Consider the following 20,841-nt stretch of genomic DNA (forward strand, 5'->3'; position numbering starts at 1 on the left):
CGGAAAAAAACAAAGAGGCGGCAGGCGAGAGCGGTGAGGACGACAAGATAGAGCGAGGGAGGGAGCCAGGCTATTAATAGACCCAAGTGTGAAAATATGAAATTGGAGTACATGAGCCACAGCTTGAGATTCAGTGGAGCTTGCATGTGTAAGGAGATGCATGATGGAGGATGTCTGTAGACACCATGGATTAAAAGCAGGCAGGAATCAGGACAACTCCATCCTCCCACGGCTCGTCTCACCTCATTCGTCTTTGGAGCATATTCTCTGGTTGCATGTGTGAACAATTGTGAGCTCATGTGTGCACACGAAGCTACCTTTTTGCAGCTTTTTTCACAGACTGTGCACATCCATGTGTGTCGTTTTACCTCACGCTTGACGCTTTCTTCTGGATCTTTTGGTGAATGCCTATAGGTATTGCATGAGTCATCCTGAGTCTTGCACACAAGCACACAAACACAGTAATCCTGGTCTGGATTATTAACTCTCCTGAAACAATAAATTTAACTCATTTTAGAATTATTGCCAAAAAACACTTCAATGTTCTAATGCTTTAATTATTGGCACACTTTTAAGGTTAAGCAAACAAGGTGAAAGGAAACATGACTCACAGTAAAGCATGGTGGAGGTGTCGTCATGCTGTGGGACTGTTTTACTCATTCTTATAGCTGAATCATGTATTAAAAAGATTTAAAAAATGAAGCTCAAAACAGGATTTTGGAGTAAAACGTGCAGCCTAAAGTTGTAAACTTGATTTAAAATAAAATAATACACTTAATTAAATCACCAAAATTCACAAAAATATCATATTCTGCAGCTAGTGTCAGGAATTTGTAGTGGTTTACATTATTTATAGGGATGCACCAATACCACTTTTTTCCAAACCGATACGATACAGATAATTGGATCTGAGTACTCGCCGATACAGATTACAGATACAGATACTTCTACCACACAAAAAAATGCAAAGAATTGAAATACAGGTTTTATTTTCTTCTCTGCTTTCAACAGGAAAAGACTGAGGTAGAAAAAAAGTATATTAACAGAAATTGTCACAAAACAAAAATATCAAGTAAATGAGAAGTTGCAGTGAAGCCACTTTCAGGCAACTGCATTTGAATCGGTTAACTTTTACCAATACTGGCATCAGCCAGATACCGATACCATCATCGGCATTGGTGCATCCCTAATTATTTATGTAGTTATCATTTCACTACATAAATGCCACTTTATTGTTGCTGTTGTTTTGTGGTTTTGGTCTTTTTATATAAAATATTCAACATAAATTTTCATGGAATCTTCATAAAATTCAAAATTTTGTGTTTGAAGTAAAATATTCAGTCCAGAATTATTAAACAGAAGCAAAACAGACTAGTTTGCATGCAGTCTTCACTCTCTGGTATTTTTCATTGTTGTTATTGTTTTTTTTTTTTGTTGTTTTTTTTTTGCTTGTTAGTTTTTGCTGGTGAATGGTGTTATCAATATTAACTTACCATCACTGTCTTCTGATAACTTCACCTTCTTTTACACTCTGTTTTAAAATTTTTCATGTTTCTCATCAAACATACAGAAAACAAACCCTGCTCACATCTGATTGTAGATATTTGTAAATAATAGTCAAATTATTGAATATAAAGATGTGAGAGGCAACTAAATGTCCTTCGGTAGGAAATCATCTGCACTTTCCTCATTTAATCAAAGCATCCAGTCAATAGACAATAAATTAGAAGGTTTTTTGTTTGTTTACAAAAATGTTTTGTGGTTCTTTTTTGTTTTCCATAAGAGAAGCATCCATCCAGTTTTAAAAGGTAAACTCTGTGGAGACCTAAAATGTTATATTAGACTGTAAACGACAATATCAGATAAGTAAGCATGTAAAATTTATAATAATTTGGCAAAATACTGATGCACTTATTAAACTTAAATACTTTAAATAGATTTTCTGGATCCCATATTCCATAGTGATCCAACATGTTTAATTGTTGATAATAAATATACTTTTGAACACAAAAATCTTAAGGAAAAAGCAACATTTTAATAAATTTTTTAAATTTACATTTGAATGTTTGCAGTATTTATAGCCTTAATGTGAATTTTATGATTATTTTATGAAAATTAACTAAATGAACAGTTTGGGTCTCCATAGATGTTCTTTTCGGTGGCGCGTAGATTGTCATACAGGAAGAGGTGAAGATTACCACCAGGTAGCTAACATAATATGTACTGCTTGTGTTTTTGGTGGAGCCTTAAACTGCAGATGGACAATGATGAAAATGTGTTTTTGCACTTAACAGGATAGGAAATCTTTAAACACGTAAAAGTGACACAAGTAGGAATCAGCAGAGCTGTAACAGAAAAGAAAAGTAGACTTTTCCCAGTTTATCTGGCTTGTTTTTACCGATAAACTGCAGGTTGAAATCCTGCACAGAGGATGTGAAGAATAAAACCTCTCTTACTGACCCTGCTCACCTCTCTGGCTAACCCCTCACCATGATCTCAGATTCTTGCAGACCGTTGCAGATGGGGGGGGGGGGGGGGGGGGGGAGTTACGTAGTGCCATACAGACTGGATCGTATAGTTTGGGACAGTTCAATGGCTCTGGCCTTTCATTCCTGCATGGTCCCTTTTGGTGTTCCAGCCAGCATGAGAACAAGGACACAAACTGTGAATCATCTTTGTACTTTTCAAAGGAAACACTCCTTCAGCACTTATGGCTTTGGTTTTTGCAGAATTTCTTTTTAGCAATTATTGTTTTTTGTAATTGGATCTCTGGATTGTTGAAGTATTTCTCTGTTGGGATTTATTTTTTTTATTAACTAATTATAGTGTATAGATATTTAATCTAGCAATAGTCTTCCTATTAAGATATACTGTGCTAATGCATCCTCTGAATAATGGAAACTAGCATATATAAATATATACATAGAGAGACAACAATAATCAAAACTGCAAAATGATTTTCCTAATAAAAATGTGAACTGAAAACTGATTATTATTGTTGTATTTGTCGTAGCACATGTTTGTGTCTTTAAGGTTGTTTAAGGGTAATATTCTTATGGATTATCATCCAGCAACACACTTCATTGTTTAGACAGAAACACACTAAGTAACTGTAGTGGAATCAAAACGTTGTATACTGCTGTGAATAAGTATTTTAACCCCATAACAAGTCCTTCACTGAGAAACTTATTATTTTTAGAAATTATTGATCACTCTGAGTTTAGCATGCAGGCTGAACATGAAAATAGTCTTCTACGCCTATCTGCTGCATTAGCTTCTGATAGAAAATAGACAATGAAACTCTAGGATTTGAAAAGCCTGACAGAGCTGCGTCACACTGTCACCTAACATTCATGGACTCACCCATCTTGACTCGCGACGGAGAAGGCTGTTGTTGGTTTAGCGTCCAGCAAACAGCAGAGAACCTCTTGACTAGCAGAAGCTAACCGTTAGCATTAGCAACCGCACAGCAGAAGCTCTTCAAAGCTTGTTTGGAGATAAAACATCTGCATTGCAAAGCAAATGGGAGTCTGTGGTAGAGCTGCACCGCTCCAGTCTGAGACAAGGTGTCCAGATATTGGGGGGAAAAAGTCCAAATAATTTGGTCTGTCTATATATCAACTTTTATACCAATAAATACTTTTAATAATTACATGATGTCTGCATTCTCTGGTGTCTTCATTCACACAAAATCTCACTTCCTTCTTCACCCTGTCATCTGCTTAGGGATGCTGTGCTCAGCATGGTTGCTATGACAACGGTGTGACGTTGACAGAGGATGTGGGCATCGGTGTGGAGTGACTCTGGCAGAGACAGAGATGTGTTGCGACAGGCAGAGGTCTTCCAGCCAGGTCATACAACGCAAACAGGATGAAAACTCTTTCTCCTGAGGCAACAGTGGGGCTACCCCTCTGCCAAGTCCTAATTAGATAATTATCCTTTACACATATGATGCAGCAGGCACACACACACACACACACACACACACACACACACACACACACACACACACACACACACACACACACACACACACACACACACACACAAATACATGGGGAAATTCTACCAATTAGGTCAATGATCAGTCTGCACACACAAATAAACATAAGTAGGGGTGAGTGTCAGTTTTTTCAGTGAGTGGTGACTCATGGGTTTCCACTGCTTGTTTTTTTTTTTTTACTGTAACTCTGAACATCTTATAAATCCGGGGGGGGGGGGGGGGGGGTTGTAACTGAGGAGGTGAGGAGGGAGGAAAAGAAAGAATTAAGCCTGGTTGCAAGGTGATGCAAAAACAAAGACATCTGTTTTATATCTCATGTGAATTAGGCTTAGTTCTAAATAACTGCTGTGCTAGAAAAGGTTTCCACATGATCACAAAGCACATCAATGCAGCAGTTTTCTAAAAGCCTGAATGCAGAAGGCAGATTTATTTTATTTATTTATTTATTTTGGGTGCAATAGAATGATCCCACTCATCAGGCCTGCGTCTGCCTTTGACATGGAGCAAACAGTCTGGATTAAAGCAGCAATCACGCAGCAGATGCGTCGTTTTAATCTCTATGGAGGAGAGGACTTCTGCAGACTGAGCCGGTTGATAAAGGGAGAGGCCCACTACTCCCCTGGGACCATACTGGGAAAGAGATGGACAAAGGGCTCCATCGTGTGGCTGAAATCTGCGTAACACCCTGAATTATTGCAGTGAAAACAGCGAAACTGGGAAAGAAAATGAAAAATGGTTCATTCATGATCTGTAATAAATTGTTTAATGAAACATCTGTAATTTCTTTAATAATAAAGTATCACCTTGAATCTTAATACAAAATGTTGTAATAAATTCAGTTCAACCCTGGAATGCATTTTCTTAAAATGTTATTTAAATCATACTAATTAAATATTGATTTAATAGAAATCCTTAGTGATGAATAAGTACAGACCAATCTCTAATGTCCCTTTCATTGGGACAATTATTGAAAAACCAGTTATGATCCAGCTGAAGAATTTTTCTTAGAAATATTGGTGTCATAATTCATTCAGACCTGAGCTGAGTCACATTAAGGCTATACTAAATCAGTGTTTTATCATCTTCATCAATTAGCAAAACTCAGAGGTCATATGTCAGACAAGACCTAGAGAAACTCATTCATCCATTCCTCTCCAGCAGGCAGGAATATTGCAATGGTTTTTTTGTCTGGTCTTCCCAATAAATCTATGAAGCAGCTGTAGTGTATTCAGAATGCTGCTGCTAGAGTCTTCACAAGAACTAAGAAAACTGAGGACTTTACTCCTGTTCTTAAATCTCTACACTGGCTATCAGCAAACTACAGAATCAATTTCAAAGTGCTACTGCTAATTTGTCAATCCTTCAATATGGGTCAAAAAAAAAAAAAAAAAATATATATATATATATATATATATATATATATATATATATATATATATATACCAGTATCTCCAATAGGGCTCTGAGGTCCTTAGGAAGCAATCAGCTAGAATCCTGGGTCAGAACCAATCAGGGAAAAGCTGCTTTCAGCTACTATTGAGCATTTTATTCTTGGTGCAATTTCAGTTATACACATTTAAATAATATTTGATTATAGATGCTTTTAATTGTAGAAGTTTTATTTAAATGTGGTTAAATTAACTATTTAGGGGTGTTTATGGGCAAGAATCTGGTGATACAATATATATCTCCATACAGGAGAGACAATACGACATATTGCAATTGTAAAACCGAGACCATATTTGCAACTGTTTAGACTGAATTCAATTGGAAAACTCAGACCAAAGGCTTCTATCCAGCGTGATCATGAGATTCTGTTGTTCCTAGAGCTGTAGAGGTGTGTGCCCTCTTCTCCACCTTCACGTAGCCTAGTGAACTAGACCAAAGTCTTGCATTACAAAGTTTGATAAATAATATATTTATTAACTTTAAGACCCAACACATTAAATAATATTCAAAAGACTGAAATTTATTAAAATTTTAAACATTTGATTGGTAATGATAACATGACAATTATTAACTTTCAAATATATCAAGCAATTCTATAATAATACAGCATTAATTATACTAAATAAAAATTCCATTTGACACTTAAGTACATAAATAATCCATGAGCAGGCAGAAAACCCTTCAAAGATTTAAGACTGCAGATTATTTTGCAGAATGCTAATCTTGCTAAAGAGATACAGCTACTACAAACTTTGAAATATGTGAATCACATACGATATAGGGTTGCCAGGCTAACCTTCACCAGCATCTTGTCCACACTAGAATCTGCTATTAGCCTGGAATGATCTAGTACAGATTTGAAGATTGTGGGATTGTGTCTAGTTTTTTAACTAGATCGCTTCCGGTGTGGACTAGATGCTAAAAAATGCATGCATTTGGTTTTATTGACGTTTCACACATCAGAAAAAGTTTCACAAATCACAAAGTATGTTTTATGCAATCTGCTATCTAGTACAGGCAGGGGCGCAGATAGGATTTTCAAACTGGGGGGGGGGGACAAAGTTCCAATGTACCCTCCCCCAAACACACACACACACACTCACACGCACGCACGCACGCACACGCACACACACACACACACATGCACACACACACACACACACACACACACGCGCACGCACACACACGCACGCACGTACACATACACATACACAAACTATTGCAAGCGCCTTAACTAGAGCTCAGTCAGTTTGTGTAATTTCATCCAATGGTTTACGTAAAAACTAACATTATTATACGTGTTTGAAGCCATTATGCAGTGGAACGCTGGCAACAAAGCTCTGCCTGATCAACACTATAAATGATAAATGATCCACACTTGTATAGCGCCTCTCAGAGTAAGGACTCCAAAGCGCTTTACACTACAGTGTATCATTCATCCATTCACACACACATTCACACACTGATGGTGATGAGCTACGATGTAGCCACAGCTGCCCTGGGGCGCACTGACAGAGGCGCCCCACTTTTAAATCAGTCATTTGTTATTCTCCCAATCAAGTACTAATCAAAACCTCATGCTTTATGCAAAACATTAAATGATTTTCAGCATACCAATCTTTACAAAAAACATAAAAGTCCTAAAAAACTGCACATAAAATATATTTAAAAAACGATTATCACTTAGAGCAGTGGTTCCCAAACTTTTCAGCCTGACCAACAGATGTTCCTTCTTATTTTTACGTCATTTAGAAATTTTCATTATATTTAGAAAGTTTTTATTTATATATAAATATATTAATCTCTTTTTTAATTTTATATTTTACTTATTTTATGATTATGTGGCACACTTTGACTTCCATACATAACGCATCGGCATCTGCCTCTTTTTACGTTTTTTTTTTTTTTACATTGTCGCTACGTCTGTCATGTTTGCGGTGTTTTTACCATCATTTCTACATCCATCACGTCCCAAAGAAGGATAAACAAACATCAAACCCAATGTTTGGAGCTTGTAAACTCCACACACCTCTCGTGCAGCACCAGCTGTCTGATGCTGCAGCAGCGTCAATCTTCCCGGCTGGATGAGTGAATTTCTTCATCAGTCAATAATCTGCTTCATAATCAGAGTCAGTCATGACCAGACAAAGTGATCAGTCAACAAAGACCAGACCTGCCGGCAATTATACGTTTTATCTAATATTTGCGCTCTTCATGTTGCGCGCATCTCCTCCTCTCCCTGACTGGGAGCTCTCGGCGGCGGGAGGCGTTTTTCAAACTCTAAAAACTCCCAAACTTTGCTCAGCCTGAAGGTTACACGTCTCCACTATCTTCTGATGTAAAGTAGTAACTTCATGAGGGATCATATTTGTAGACGAGACTTGTTAAAGTCAGCAGTGACGCTTTGGCACTCATAACGAGTAAGTCCCAACACTGACAACAATGTACTGAAACTAGAACCAACATGCATAAACAGACAGATCGGTCCAGCCTACTTACATTGTTGGTTTTTTTTAAATACGCAGTAATCGTTGCTTGCCTTTTTTGCTTCATCCTGCATCCTAGCAGCAACCACTTTGGCGCCTCTGGAGTCGGTGTTCGTTTTCGTCATGCTGCAATCAGTGTAATTGGAAAAATCAGCTTCAAGCGCTTAACCTCCGATTTTGTTTTCTTTCTGGCCTTAGTTGGGGGGGACGGATCGGAGTCATCTGAATCCGGGGGAGACAGATCCACCCCATCCCCCACCCTATCTGCGCACCTGCATACAGGTATGAAGAGTGTGGGTGTTGTAGGCTTTGTGCTAGAGCAGATCAACCCTCCCACTGTCCTAATGTGTGTGACCCCGCGAGGAAAGTTGACCATTGAGCAGGGTTGATGGTTTATCCCTTGGGTACATGAGGCAGGGGTGAGGGGTGAGCACCACCTCACCCCTGCCATGGACCTCAAGGGACAAACCATCAATCCTGCTCATTGGTCAGCTTTCCTCGCGGGGTCACCCATAAAGACAGGGGGAGGGTTAAAGATGGTCAGAGTAGAGAAGAATTGGATTTGCCCTTTAGCCGTTTCCCATATTGGAAGCTAACTTCTGCCTCATGGGAATCACCGGGATTAGCCTTTCTCCCCTAATAAGGAAGCTTCTTTCAGATGTTCGAGGATAGCTGTTTTTGTGGTAATAGTCTCTCCTTTGCGCTGGTCTGTTTGCTGAGTCTTTTTGGTTTATTTAAACTTTGTAGCTTTAGCTTAATGTTGGTAAAGCTACTGTTAGCGTTTTTGCTAACAGCTTCTTGTGTTTGGACAAGCTGTTACGTTTTGGTTTAGAGTTTAGAGGAGATCTTTTGCGTGGAGTAGATCTCCCTTTTGGTTACATTTAGAGTGATGTGGGTTTTAATTTAGTTTTAAATATCGCCTTGAGTTTGGTATAACGACCCAGTTTTGAGTTTGTACCTTTGAGATCCTTATTTTGGTACTTAATCATCTTTACCCAGTTTTAGTGAGACATCTTTAGTTATTTGATTATTGATATATTCAAGTTATTTTTTGTAAATAAACCTGATAATCATTTTAACTTTTAAATCTTGTGGTATCCTTTTTGTACACAAGCCAAACTCCCCAGAAAGGGTTGTAACACCGCTCGCCACACGCTCGCGAGGGACCATGGCAGCATGGAGAACAAAACTCCATCCTCAATCACCTCAGGCTCAGCAGCCTGCACTCCTATAAGCTCTCGGCTATTTGATAAAGGAATTGCCCGAATAATCATTTACCCCCAGCACCAGTTGTTCCATCCGAATGAAGGTGGTAAAAACTGCTGTCCCCTAGCTGTTGAAATGTGAATTGGAACAAACAAAAGAAAAATTGTAATTGTTAGCATGTAGTTCTTAATAAAAACAACAGTCCACTGCCTTTTAATCTTGATTTGGTATTATAGCACAAAAATAGCAATATTTTGGTATCAAAATTTTCTTACATCCATATGTTATATTTTAGCCATATATACTGGTAATGTTTTTTAAAGCTACCTGTTAATTTTTTAAATGTCTTTTTGTAAACGGGGCCCCATACAATCTAAAGTCATGAAATTTATGTTGAGGAAAAGTTCATTCAGCATATTTTGGTTTACTCATGTGTGCATCTTAAAACACAAAACTCAGATTGTTTTTATTAGTTTTAATTATTAAAATCCTCCTCGGACTGATTTTTACAGTTTATTTTTGACACGATCCTGTTTTAGGAACACCATGATTAAGGCAGAGGCTGAGGCTGTAACGGAGGGGGAGGTGTTAGACTCGGTGAGGGGGAGGCGGAAGGGGGAGCGAGCAGGAGCGGAGAGGGTGAGAAACCAGAGGATCTGGCCCTTTAAATCATCGAAGTAGCGCATTCGGAGGTGAGTTTGGCGATATTCTGCTATTTTTCCCATCTTCGTGTGTTTAACTAGGAATGCCTTCGAGCGCCTCTGGGAGTCCCGTTTCTCGTCACTGCAGCAGAGATAGCTTCATCGGTGTCACGGATACGGATTTCCCCCAACCCTTCAGCCGGCAGAGAAGGTGGGGAGGACCGGGGACAGGGTCAGTTGATGATTTCCTACAGCTGCTTTGGACTCTTGAGGACGCACAAGCAACAGTCACCGGATCTTATTTCTTTAAAGTATGCCCGTCATTTTGCCTCATAGCGGAAACCCATTTCGCACGCGCTCTGGTCTCGCGCCCGGCTGGGTTTATTATTCCAGCGGCTGCTGGAGCAGAACATGTCACCACCCTTCTCCCACGATCCGGGCCGGGCCTCTTTGCAGCGGTCTCGTCTGCTCTTCTCTTCACATGGGAAAATAGTTCTGGTTTTCACATGTGCACCATGTCTAGCCGTTATTGCGCGCTGTGCGGATGTGCGTGTGTATGTTAGCGTGTGCGTTTGGTGCGTGGACAGCCACGGTAGAGAGGACACGCTGTTCTATCCATCAAAATGCCCGCATTGTGTTTTCACACGGCAGAGCAGCGAGCGGGGCCTGTAGTAGAGGACATGTAGGCCCGATCAGCGGCCGCCGGCAGCGGCTGGGATCGATAAGGATTCACGCAGTTTTGCGCGTCTGGACGGTCTCAGAAGGGGGTCCTGTCCAGATCTGTTCATATAACCTGCGTTTTAGAGTTGTTTTTATGGACCTTCATGTGGTTTCCTCTTGAAATAATCCAAGTCTGGCCTGCAAGAAGGGGAGGAATGACCGATCAGCTTGGATCGTGAGGCAAAAATCGCATGTGCTGCAGAAAACGGTTGAAAGTTTGAAAATTCAACAGGCTGCAGGAATAAGAGAAGTGAATTTATGAGCCTAATTTCATGGAAATGATTTCTCCGTCTGCTTGAGATTCAGCGGCAGCCTGTAAACAATGGTTACACAAGAGTTCTCTGGTTTCTAAGCTGCGTTAAGAAAATGCAACATGTGGCTGTCAGTGATGTGCTTGCAGTGATTAGTGTGTGAGGGCATGGATGGAGATTGGAACAGGTGTGTTTTCCACCTGTTAGAATTTATATTGCAGTTATAATTGAGGTTAAGTGTTGGGTTATTTTTTATTTTCATCTCGAATTATTATTATTTTTATTTTTTATTTTTGGCTTTCTAGACACAATGGTCCAAGCAGCAACAACATTAAGAAAGGACAAAAAGTGTGCTAGAACAGTAAATAAAATATGTTTTTGTACTATAAGTCAGGCTCTTTTTGAGCATGTTTAAAAATATCTTCAATTAAAGTCAATTAAATGCACATTAAAGTGATGTCACCATAGCATTTTTAAAAAATTATGCAAATTTCTTATGTTTTTAAGTCCTAATCTTCTCTCTCATTGAGACTGGAGCTTTAATTACAGATGTGCACCTCTGATCTGCTCCACAGTAGGAGTAATTAAAGCAGGACTCTCCTCCTGAGAGCACAGCAGCAGATAGAGCGGCAGATTGAGACACACTAATAGTAATGTAAGTGATGCATGGGTGTGTTTTGATCAAACACTCATGCGGGAAATTGTAGTTCAGCAAAAAATCTTGTCTCCTAATAATTGTATAATGTTCATCCTTTGTAGATGTCCTGCATCTTTGTAGTCAAAAAACTAAAAAAAAATCACTCTGATTGTTCTTTCTCTTCCACAGGCAAGCCGATGTGAGCCCAGCCACCGTCCAGCTCTGTCACCGTACCGTTGTCCTGCCGTGCCTGCAGCCCTCAGATTGTGTTCTCCATCGTTTCACGTTAGTGTCCAGAGCAAGTCCTGTCTGCACAGCGCCAGTCAGGTAAAACTCTGCTAATGCTGCTCTCATTATCTGGGTCCAACTCAACTCTAGCACTATAATCTGGTTCATATTTGTAATCTCGCATGGTTTACTTGCTTTCTCCACCATAATCTGCATTTTGAACACGAAGTTTCACAATTTTTTGCACATCATCCTCACAGAGTTGCTATGGCTCCCCAATTTATGCCCTATTGTTATTATGTTAAGTGTTATTATGAAAATGAGTGTAATACCAAGACCAGTAGAAAATTAGGATTATGGTTTCCACACAGATTATTTCTATTTTTATGCCATTGTCCCCTTAAAAAAATCAAGGAAATTGTTTCTGTTTTGCATTTGTTTAATAATTTGAGTAAATAAGGGATACAATGGGATGATTATGTAAAACATAAATGTATTAAATTAGCAATAATGTATATATGTGTTTTTACTCAAATTGTAGGAGCCATATTTCTGTGCATTTCTTAAAGCACACGTAAAGACCACCCGCAACAGCAACCCGGTGCCAGTGTACAGGGCACTGGCGCTAAACAAATATTCTCAGATTTAGTTAAAATTTTATTTGTTTTGTTTTTTTAGATGCTTGTTTCAATTAAACTAATCTACCAGTCAAAGAGTTGTTTACACTTAATCCCAGTGCTCAATAATCCCAATCAAAAACTGAAAAACAAACTTATTTTTCTGCTAAAAAGGTTTGGTAAAAGTCCTATCTTTTGTTACGTGGAATGTCCAAATTCTGTAAAATATCAGAGAAAGATGAGGAAATCTCATTCTTTGTTGCTTTTCCAATTAAATGTTTTGGTTCTTCTATAAACGCAGAGTAATAAAAGCTTTGTTTTTACCTTTCTGGTTGACCGTATCGGTTCCAACCTGTCACCTTCGTTACAGCATCACAGGTGTTTGGTGACATCAGAAAAGTAAAAAACTAACTTTTACTACTCTGTGTGTAAGAACCACAAAATGGAATAAAATGAGGAAATTTTTCTCATTTTGCAAAAAAATTTAAAATAAATTAAAACATTGAAGCGATTATTTCCATAATTTATGGATTTTAGTTGTTAGGAAATAATTCCTGGTTTCATCTTTAAAATTTGTATAACGTTTCCAAAAGATGGTAAAGAGGTGGAGACGGAGAGAAAGATGAGACATCAGGACAGTCAACTTAAAACATCAGACATCCAATCAGCTGCTTACTGTTATGAATCATAAGTGATGGAAACAAAGATGAAAGTAGAACAAGAACACCAAAAGCATCTTCTTTGCAGGAGGCAATAATGTACACATAGTTAAACATATATATAGTAAATACATTTTAATAAAATACAAACACGCTGAAGTCAGAAGTCGTCAACTTGCTGCTCTGAAGCCACATGTAGCTTTTTATTACCGACCATTAATGACAAAAAACCTGATGAATGTTTGAATTTAAACTGACAATAGGAAAAAAAACATTGCAGTATATCAGAATGGCTGCCTATGAACTCATTATATCTGTTTATTGCAGAAAATAATCATGCACTGCCTGGCTCAAATAAAAAAGCTTGATTGGTGACTGGCTGATCAAAAACAGAGAAATATTTTTCTTTTCCATCTGAATGTACACTCGCTAAGCAGATGTTCATTCCCCGTCCAAAAGAAAGTCACCACTTGGATTAAACTAAGCAAATGGGTACGAGCCTCCGACTGGATAATTACTCATCATCATCATCAAGGCTCCTGCGAAGGGTCGACTGTCGTCCTGCACCAGTGCGTTGAGCCTACTAGGTGCAGTTGTTTCCAGTGCTGGCGGTTTTGTGCCAGCTGCTCTGCATTCGCTATGGCAACTCTGAAATGTTGGAGGTCACCCACAATGACATCAAGCCATCGGCTGCGGGGTTTACTTCGTGGTCGTCTCCAGCCTGCGGCCCTCGGGTCAAACTGCAGAATGGCTCTGGTCGGATGGTCAGAAGAAAAACGGAGAACATGGCCGAGCCAGCGGATGCGACGTTGCGCTGCCAGGCGAGATGCTCTGGGCAGGCGCGTGTGTTCTCTTAGCACTTGGTTGGAGACCCCCTAGGGCCACTTGATGTTGTCAATGGTTCTCAGAGCCCTTCTGGGCTGCATGGTGACGCAGTGGTTAGCACTGTTGCCTCGCAGCACGAAGGTTGCAGGTTCGAAACTCGGCTCGGCTGCGGCCTTTCTGCGTGGAGTTGCGTGTTCTCCCCATGCATGCGTGGGTTTCCACTGGGTACTCCGGTTTCCCCCACAGATCACAACATGCCCTATAGGTTATAGATTGTAAGTCGCTTTGGATAAAAGCGCCTGTCAAATAAATAAACATAAACATAAACAATCTATCAAAGCTATCGATTCTTGGAGCTAGAGTCTTGTTTAAGGGCCAGGTCATGCAGGATAATTACTGCATGGGCGACTATCTTTCAGCTGCAACAAGTTATTTAACCCCAACTGTTGCAATGAGTTACTTCTCATTTCTTAAACAACTATGTGGGAAGACACATCTGGTGGTCATGGAAAAGATATTAGTCAGTTTGAGAAGCAGAGAAAACATCTAAGGAGGTTGCAGAAACAACTAAAATTGCGTTAAGAATGGCCAAACACATTATTAAAAACTGGTCTGATGAGTCCAGATGGACCCTGTTCCAGAGTGAAGGTGCATCAGGGTAAGAAGAGAGGCAGATGAAGTGATGCACCCATCATGCAGTGCCTACTGTACAAGCCTGTGGGGGCAGTGCTATGATCTGGGGTTGCTGCAGTTGGTCAGGTCTAGGTTCAGCAACAGGATGTGCTCCAAGAATGAGGTCAGCTGACTACCAGACTATACTGAATGACCAGGTTATTACATCTTCTCTGATGGTACGGGCAAATTCCAAGATGACAATGTCAGGAGAGTGAAAGAGTGGTTCAGGGAGCATGAGACATCATTTTCACACATGGATCGGCCACCACAGAGTCCAGACCTTAACCCCATTGAGAATCTTTGGGATGTGCTGGAGAAGGCTTTGTGCAGCGGTCAGACTCTACCATCATCAGTGCAAGAACTTGGTGAAACATTAATGCAACACTGGATGGAGATAAATTGACTTTGCAGAAGCTAATTGAAACAATGCCACAATGAATGTGTGCCCTAAATAAAGCCTGAGGTCCAATTACTTTTTTTTCTTTTGGCCAGGTAGAATGAAATGTAAACTGGCCATATGCACAGCTTCCTGTCATTACACAATAAGATTTAGAAAAAAGAGTTTAGTTTTTCTTAAATTAGATTTGATTCTTCATCTAATTGCTTCCAACTTTGCAACCTTTCATCACACTGTGTGACTCCTAATCAAATAACATATTTGTGGCAAATTACTGTCAAAATAAAAGTTTTGCATTTTTTTTGTGGTTACAAAATGCTAACATAGAGCAAGTTATTTTTGTAACAGAAATACAAATAAACAGTAAAGCTTAACTTGATATCTCATTTAATTGATAATGCAAACTATGTACAAATTCTATCATCCTAATTTTAGTTTATTATTTTTTTACAAACTTTATTTTGCAGAAGAGGTGGTAAGAATATCTCCTTAGTCTTGACTTAAAAACGACTGGGATGAAAACTGTATTTTCCCTCCAAACTAAATATAAAAATTTAAATTGGCATCTAAAAATCCTGCAGACCTTGCCCTGAAAACCTCTCTTGACCAGGCGTATCTCTGTTTTATTGTCTAAATTCTGATTCTTCATTAACATTTTATCTCACTGTCTTTCTTTTCCAGTGTTCTTCTGTGTTGCTGTATTCTGATGGATCAATATGTCCACTACTAATAATATCGCCCAGGCCAGGAAACTGGTGGAACAGCTGAGGATCGAGGCAGGCATTGAACGCATCAAGGTAAAGGTTGATTTTTGCTTTTCCGCCCCTTCATTTGGCTCTTTTATCGCTTAGCTTTTTTTTTGTCCTTTCTCATCCTAATTCATTTTCCTCTCCTTCTTCCTGACAACCCCCACCCCCCACCGCTCTGCCTTGTCAGGTTTCTAAAGCAGCAGCAGACCTGATGAGCTACTGTGAGCAGCACGCTCGTAGCGACCCTCTGCTGGTCGGGGTGCCCACCTCTGAAAACCCTTTCAAGGACAAGAAGCCTTGCATCATCCTATAGCTGCACCCTGCATCTTTTTTCTTTACGCACACACACACACACACACACACACACACACACACACACACACACACACACACACACACACACACGCACCAAATATCCACTCTGGAACAGTGCCATACCCCAGAGCCACAGCTAGGGGCAGGCATCTCCTCCCAGTGGCTGAGATCCGTTAATGACAGAGTATGGCTCAAGGTGCTTTGGTATTATTCACATATGCTGGTGAAAAAAGTACAGCTTGACTTGACAAAAAGGGATTTGGACGTTAACAATCAGCTGTTTCTTTATCTTTTTGGGTTCACGAAGCGAGGCGTCGGCTGAGCCATGGGCAGCTGTGGCTGAGGCAGGCGGTGGGACGGAGCACGTGGGCGAACGAAACAAGTGGTAGGCGCAGCTGAGCCAATCACCACCTAGTGTTGCATTTATATCTATCTTCCTCCCGTGGTAACTTATAAAAAGAGTCTGAGAAAGGCGTCAGACTGCAGCATGTCCCCAGCCACATCTGTAACATCTGTAAGAGCAGGCCCTCTCCGCCTGTGGCCTCACCATGGCTGCCTGGCTTTTAGCCGAACCTCCAGCTGTGCCAGCCTGTACAAACGGTCTCCTCTAGGTGCTGATTTGCCGTCATCGACCCACAGCGGATCGTGATAGCTGCTTGTGGTTCAAATCGATGTCTTAGCTGACCCCAGATCTGCACCTATGAGAAGAACGCAGCTCCTCAAAGAAGTCAAGCTATGAACCGTGGACGTTAACGGCTTTTTTTTCTTAAGAAATTCTCATTTGTGAACTTTATGCTGGTTAGGTACTTTTGATTTTTATTGTTTTACTCAGACGTCTAGTGGGTGTTGCCCCTGACTGACCTTTTTAGTTTTCTCACACTTGTGCCAATGAAATGACGAGATCTAGCGGTGAGTCAGGGGTCTCACCTGGCTGTACTTTTAACCTCCCTGTGCTTTATTCTGAGTGAGTTCACAGATCGGCCCACATTTGAGTCCATCTGCAGAGGCTGCATGACTGGAGGAGATGAAGGAAAATGTAAAAGGTACATATCAAGGTCAGCTTTTTTTTATCGAAAAGAAAACTTATCCCAGACCCACGAACGCAGAACCTCACTCTGATGTGAGTTGATGCCGGTCGAGGATGAGATCAGCTTGCAGCCCCGCTCCGTCTGTGTCCTCCTCTCCTCCACAACACTCAAACCAAACTTGATTGTAAAAACTGAAATTGAAGAAGAAAAAAAAAGGTATTAAGAGAAACAAACTGAGTGTATAAACTTTCTTTCAGATGTGCAGAAGTGATAAGTTGAAGAGTAGCTGTTTTGGCTTTATTTTTGAAGTTTATCTCCTTTTGATGGAGTCCATGGATCCTGGTCAGTTGAGTATTATTACCCTGTACAACGTTTGTAAGATACAAAATCTAAACATGGAAGACCCTCCTCTGTGAATGTTGGACTTTTTTGCTCTTCTTCTCGTTTTGTCAACATCGCGTCTGTCCTCTTCTCTTTTTGAGGTTTGAGAGGCTTGTAGCGGAGGTGATCGTGTCAGAAACAAACACACGCTGAATGGTTTGAGGTTGTGTCTTATCGGGGGATTTATCAACATCTGACCTCATTCAAGAAAAAAAAACAAAAAACAAGCTCCTGATTTGTCCTTTAACACCAGTGCTGCCCTTTCTTCTTTTCTTTAGGTGGCTTGTTTTGAGCAACTTGGACACTTCAGACGTATAAATTATCTTGAAGGTGCTTTTCAGGTTTTAAGAGATGATACAGATCATTGTTTGGAAAGCTAAAGATCGTGCCATTTGGACTCCGTTTAGTAACAGACTGCTGCTCCTATGTTGTGATGTCGATTTGACCCAGTGCTGATTTTTGTATGTCCCAAGATTTTAGATGACTGTGAGAGGGTCGCGCCTCCTCATATCTAGGTGGTCCTGACACTTTTATCCAAATCGGAGTAAGAAAAAGAGCAGAAATTATTTTTAAAGTACCAAAAAGTGGAGGTGTTTTGTTTAGGAGCTCAAAATAATGATTTAGCAGAGGCGCACACACACACGTGTGTATTTATGGGAGAGATGCTGCAGAATGTCACAATCACGCTGTGGCTCTGCAGTTCTAGGTCACGGTCAGCTCGACCACATGGACGGTAATTTGTTTATGAGTCAGACGGGCTTTTGTGCAAAGTTTGGGGATGTGGGGATAGATTTTATAATGAGATGACTAATAACCTAAAAATATTCACTGATGAATCTAAAGTGTCACTTTCCAGCCTGCTCTGTGATTTTGGTCTCAGCTGCATTTAGTTAGCTGAAAGTTGTTTTTACCGGTCATTTAAGGTCGCTAATCGTGCCTTAAAATGAGGAAATGTCCCAGATTTAAAACTAAAACGATGCTTTTCCTATTAAATTAACAATAAGCTATTATTATTTTTAAAAGAATCTTATAATCTTAGTTAGTAAAAATCTATTCTAGTAAACTATAATCCTGGTAGCTTAACTTGTTAGTTTCACATCATCCAATAAAAACGGCATAAATCATCATTTTTACTGATGAAATTCTGTTTTCAGACGCTGGCAGCCCAGCACTTGGGTTTTGAATAAAATGTCTCAAATATTCCATATATTTATTTACAAATATTTATACCTGATTTGGTCTATTTGTGCAGGAAAAGCAATATGTCGGGAATTTCAGTGCAGTCGAGCGACGTGGCAAAGACGCTACGTTTTCCTCTGAAGCAGGATTGAGGAAATGCAGTTTGCTATTTGTCACGAAGGGAAATGACGTTCCTAGGTATTTCTTTGTACATGTTAGAAAAAACAGTTGGGAGTTGCATTGGTGTGACAAGACGAGCATGCATCCATATCATATCTACACACACACCCACACACACTGATGTGAACATGTCTTATTTTTTCTTTAAATCATTCCATTCTAGCTCGGGCTACAATCAAAGACGGCCAGCCTGAATTTCTGGTTTGGCAGGCAGTTTATCTGATTGTTAGCTTGCCTTATTGTGGCGTAGTGTATTGTGTTAATGCTCGTAGTGGAATATTCAGAACTGAACTGGTCAGTCTTAAAGTGGCTCACAATGATCTACTGGTGTTCCGACAAATCCGATACGTTTCTGGCCTGCTGAGGAGCATTGAAACTCCCAACTCATGGACTTTCATGTCAGACGTCACTCACCCCACTCATTTTTTGTGTTCTGATCTCCTGTGTATGCATCAGTATATGTAATCTTTTTCGCCTTGATCGATTATGGAAAAAAAAATCTATTTTTTGTAACTGTTCTCTGATGTGCCATAACTCATGTTTTCTTGCACACTGTTAATATTTTGTGGATATTGCTGTTAAAACGATATTGAGAAGTAGATGACATTAATAAAAAGATGATATAACACAAACTGGTGTTGGATCGTTTTACCCCGAATGTATTGATGACTACATGATTTGAAATCTCAGCACTTATTGGGACTTTACATCATGCTTTGTCTCAGCAGAACATTCTGTCTTTTTCATGGAGACCTATAGATCACATGCACACCAGACAAATGAGTACATGACGTGCAGTGCAAAGACAGGAAATTGCTGCACCAAACACAAGAAACAAAGTCCAGAGCCAGGTGGAGCCTCCCATCAGGAATGTCATTGTCACAACTCTGCTGTCTCGAGGTCTTCCTGAGCTCTTTTAAGCTCTGCTTCAACGTTCTCAAGCTCCTTTCAAATTTTAAACCTTGATTCTCCCCTGATCACTGAATAAATACAGCTACAAGAGATTCAAGGGGGATGAATCACAGTGAGTAAGAAGTCGGCGCCCACGCCGGCTACGCCTCTGAGCAGCAAATTGTAAACAAACGGACGACCCATGTGCCTGAGCGTCCCTCTGCAGCCAGAGAGGTGGACAGACACGTGAGAGGGTAGGGACTGAGATTAGTGTGGAGTTCCCTCGTCCACATTTGCATGCAAGTACAAATCTGCAGTAATAACAAAGTTAAGTTTTAAAAATGCAGGCAAGCATATTCTGCACTCCTTAAGAGGAATGAGAAGTTTTGACAGGAGGAATGCATTCCTGTAACTTCCTGTAGGGACAGTTAGTCTGCATCAGCTTGCTTTGCCTGTTTACATCTGGTACAAAGAGTTTTTGTCTCCACCCAGGTTTCACCTTTTACTACAACGCAGGAGATTTTCCAGGTGAAAAAGCCCTTTGCCCTAAAGAGCACTCATATTTATCATTAATGCTAATGTAAACGTGTTACATAACACTGCTGGTTCCATGACGCATGTGGCTGTTTAGAAATAAGAGCAGAGGGCCTCGTTACACAATCTGAAAATTTAATAAATTAGAAAAAACAAGTAACAGACCACAAACAGTTGCAAAACTAATACAATAAATAAACAAAACCACTTGTGTTATCAAAGAAGGCAACATTTTTAAAGGCTTGGTGGGTTTTCTTCATGACAGACTTGTTACACCAGAACACAAGTCATTCTGCATCCTCCTGTATTTAGCATCAAATATAAACACGTTATGTCCTGAGCATGTTTATTCCATGTTTTTTTTTTTTGCAGGTTTTTGGTTTTGCAATTCCAGAAAGTCCTGGGTGTTGTTATGATTTCCATTTCAGTTTCCATGGAGACCACTCCTCCACAGGTTCAGCTGCTCATCGCAAAAGAAGGCTTTCGCTGCACACCCATTCTTTTCTAAAGAAAGATACAAATACTGTGCATGCACACCACACACACACACACACACACACACACACACACACACACACACACACACACACACACACACACACACACACACACACACACACACACACACACACCTCTGCAGAGACTCTCCCAAATCCGGACACTCAGGAATGTTGGGTGTACAGTAGTTTCACTGTTACAACATTCCTGTCCAGACAGTAAGCACACATATCTCCCAGGTATGAGCTGGGTGTGAACAAATTACTATCAGTCACTGCTTCTGTTAAATGAT

General features: G+C 40.1%; 1 protein-coding gene across 1 annotated transcript; it reads left to right on the forward strand.

The window, feature by feature from the left end:
* The first annotated feature begins 9,729 nt into the window (after nucleotides 1-9,729).
* gng7 (guanine nucleotide binding protein (G protein), gamma 7) lies at nucleotides 9,730-15,952 on the forward strand. The gene is made up of 4 exons (XM_015969683.3): nucleotides 9,730-9,836; nucleotides 11,583-11,720; nucleotides 15,476-15,591; nucleotides 15,731-15,952. The coding sequence occupies exons 3-4, from the start codon at nucleotides 15,511-15,513 to the stop codon at nucleotides 15,854-15,856; spliced, it is 207 nt and encodes a 68-aa protein (XP_015825169.1). The 5' UTR covers nucleotides 9,730-9,836; nucleotides 11,583-11,720; nucleotides 15,476-15,510; the 3' UTR covers nucleotides 15,857-15,952.
* The last annotated feature ends 4,889 nt before the right edge of the window (nucleotides 15,953-20,841 follow it).

This window comes from Nothobranchius furzeri, chromosome 18 (genome assembly GCF_043380555.1).
Source record: "Nothobranchius furzeri strain GRZ-AD chromosome 18, NfurGRZ-RIMD1, whole genome shotgun sequence".
In the NCBI taxonomy this organism is placed as follows: domain Eukaryota; kingdom Metazoa; phylum Chordata; class Actinopteri; order Cyprinodontiformes; family Nothobranchiidae; genus Nothobranchius; species Nothobranchius furzeri.

What these genes read in the sequence shown, in the direction of transcription:
- gng7 (XM_015969683.3), top strand. Translation starts at nt 15,511, where the DNA reads ATGTCCACTACTAATAATATCGCCCAGGCCAGGAAACTGGTGGAACAG. An exon ending in CAGGCATTGAACGCATCAAG is followed by an intron (nt 15,592 to 15,730) that starts GTAAAGGTTGAT and finishes CTGCCTTGTCAG; the next exon opens with GTTTCTAAAGCAGCAGCAGA.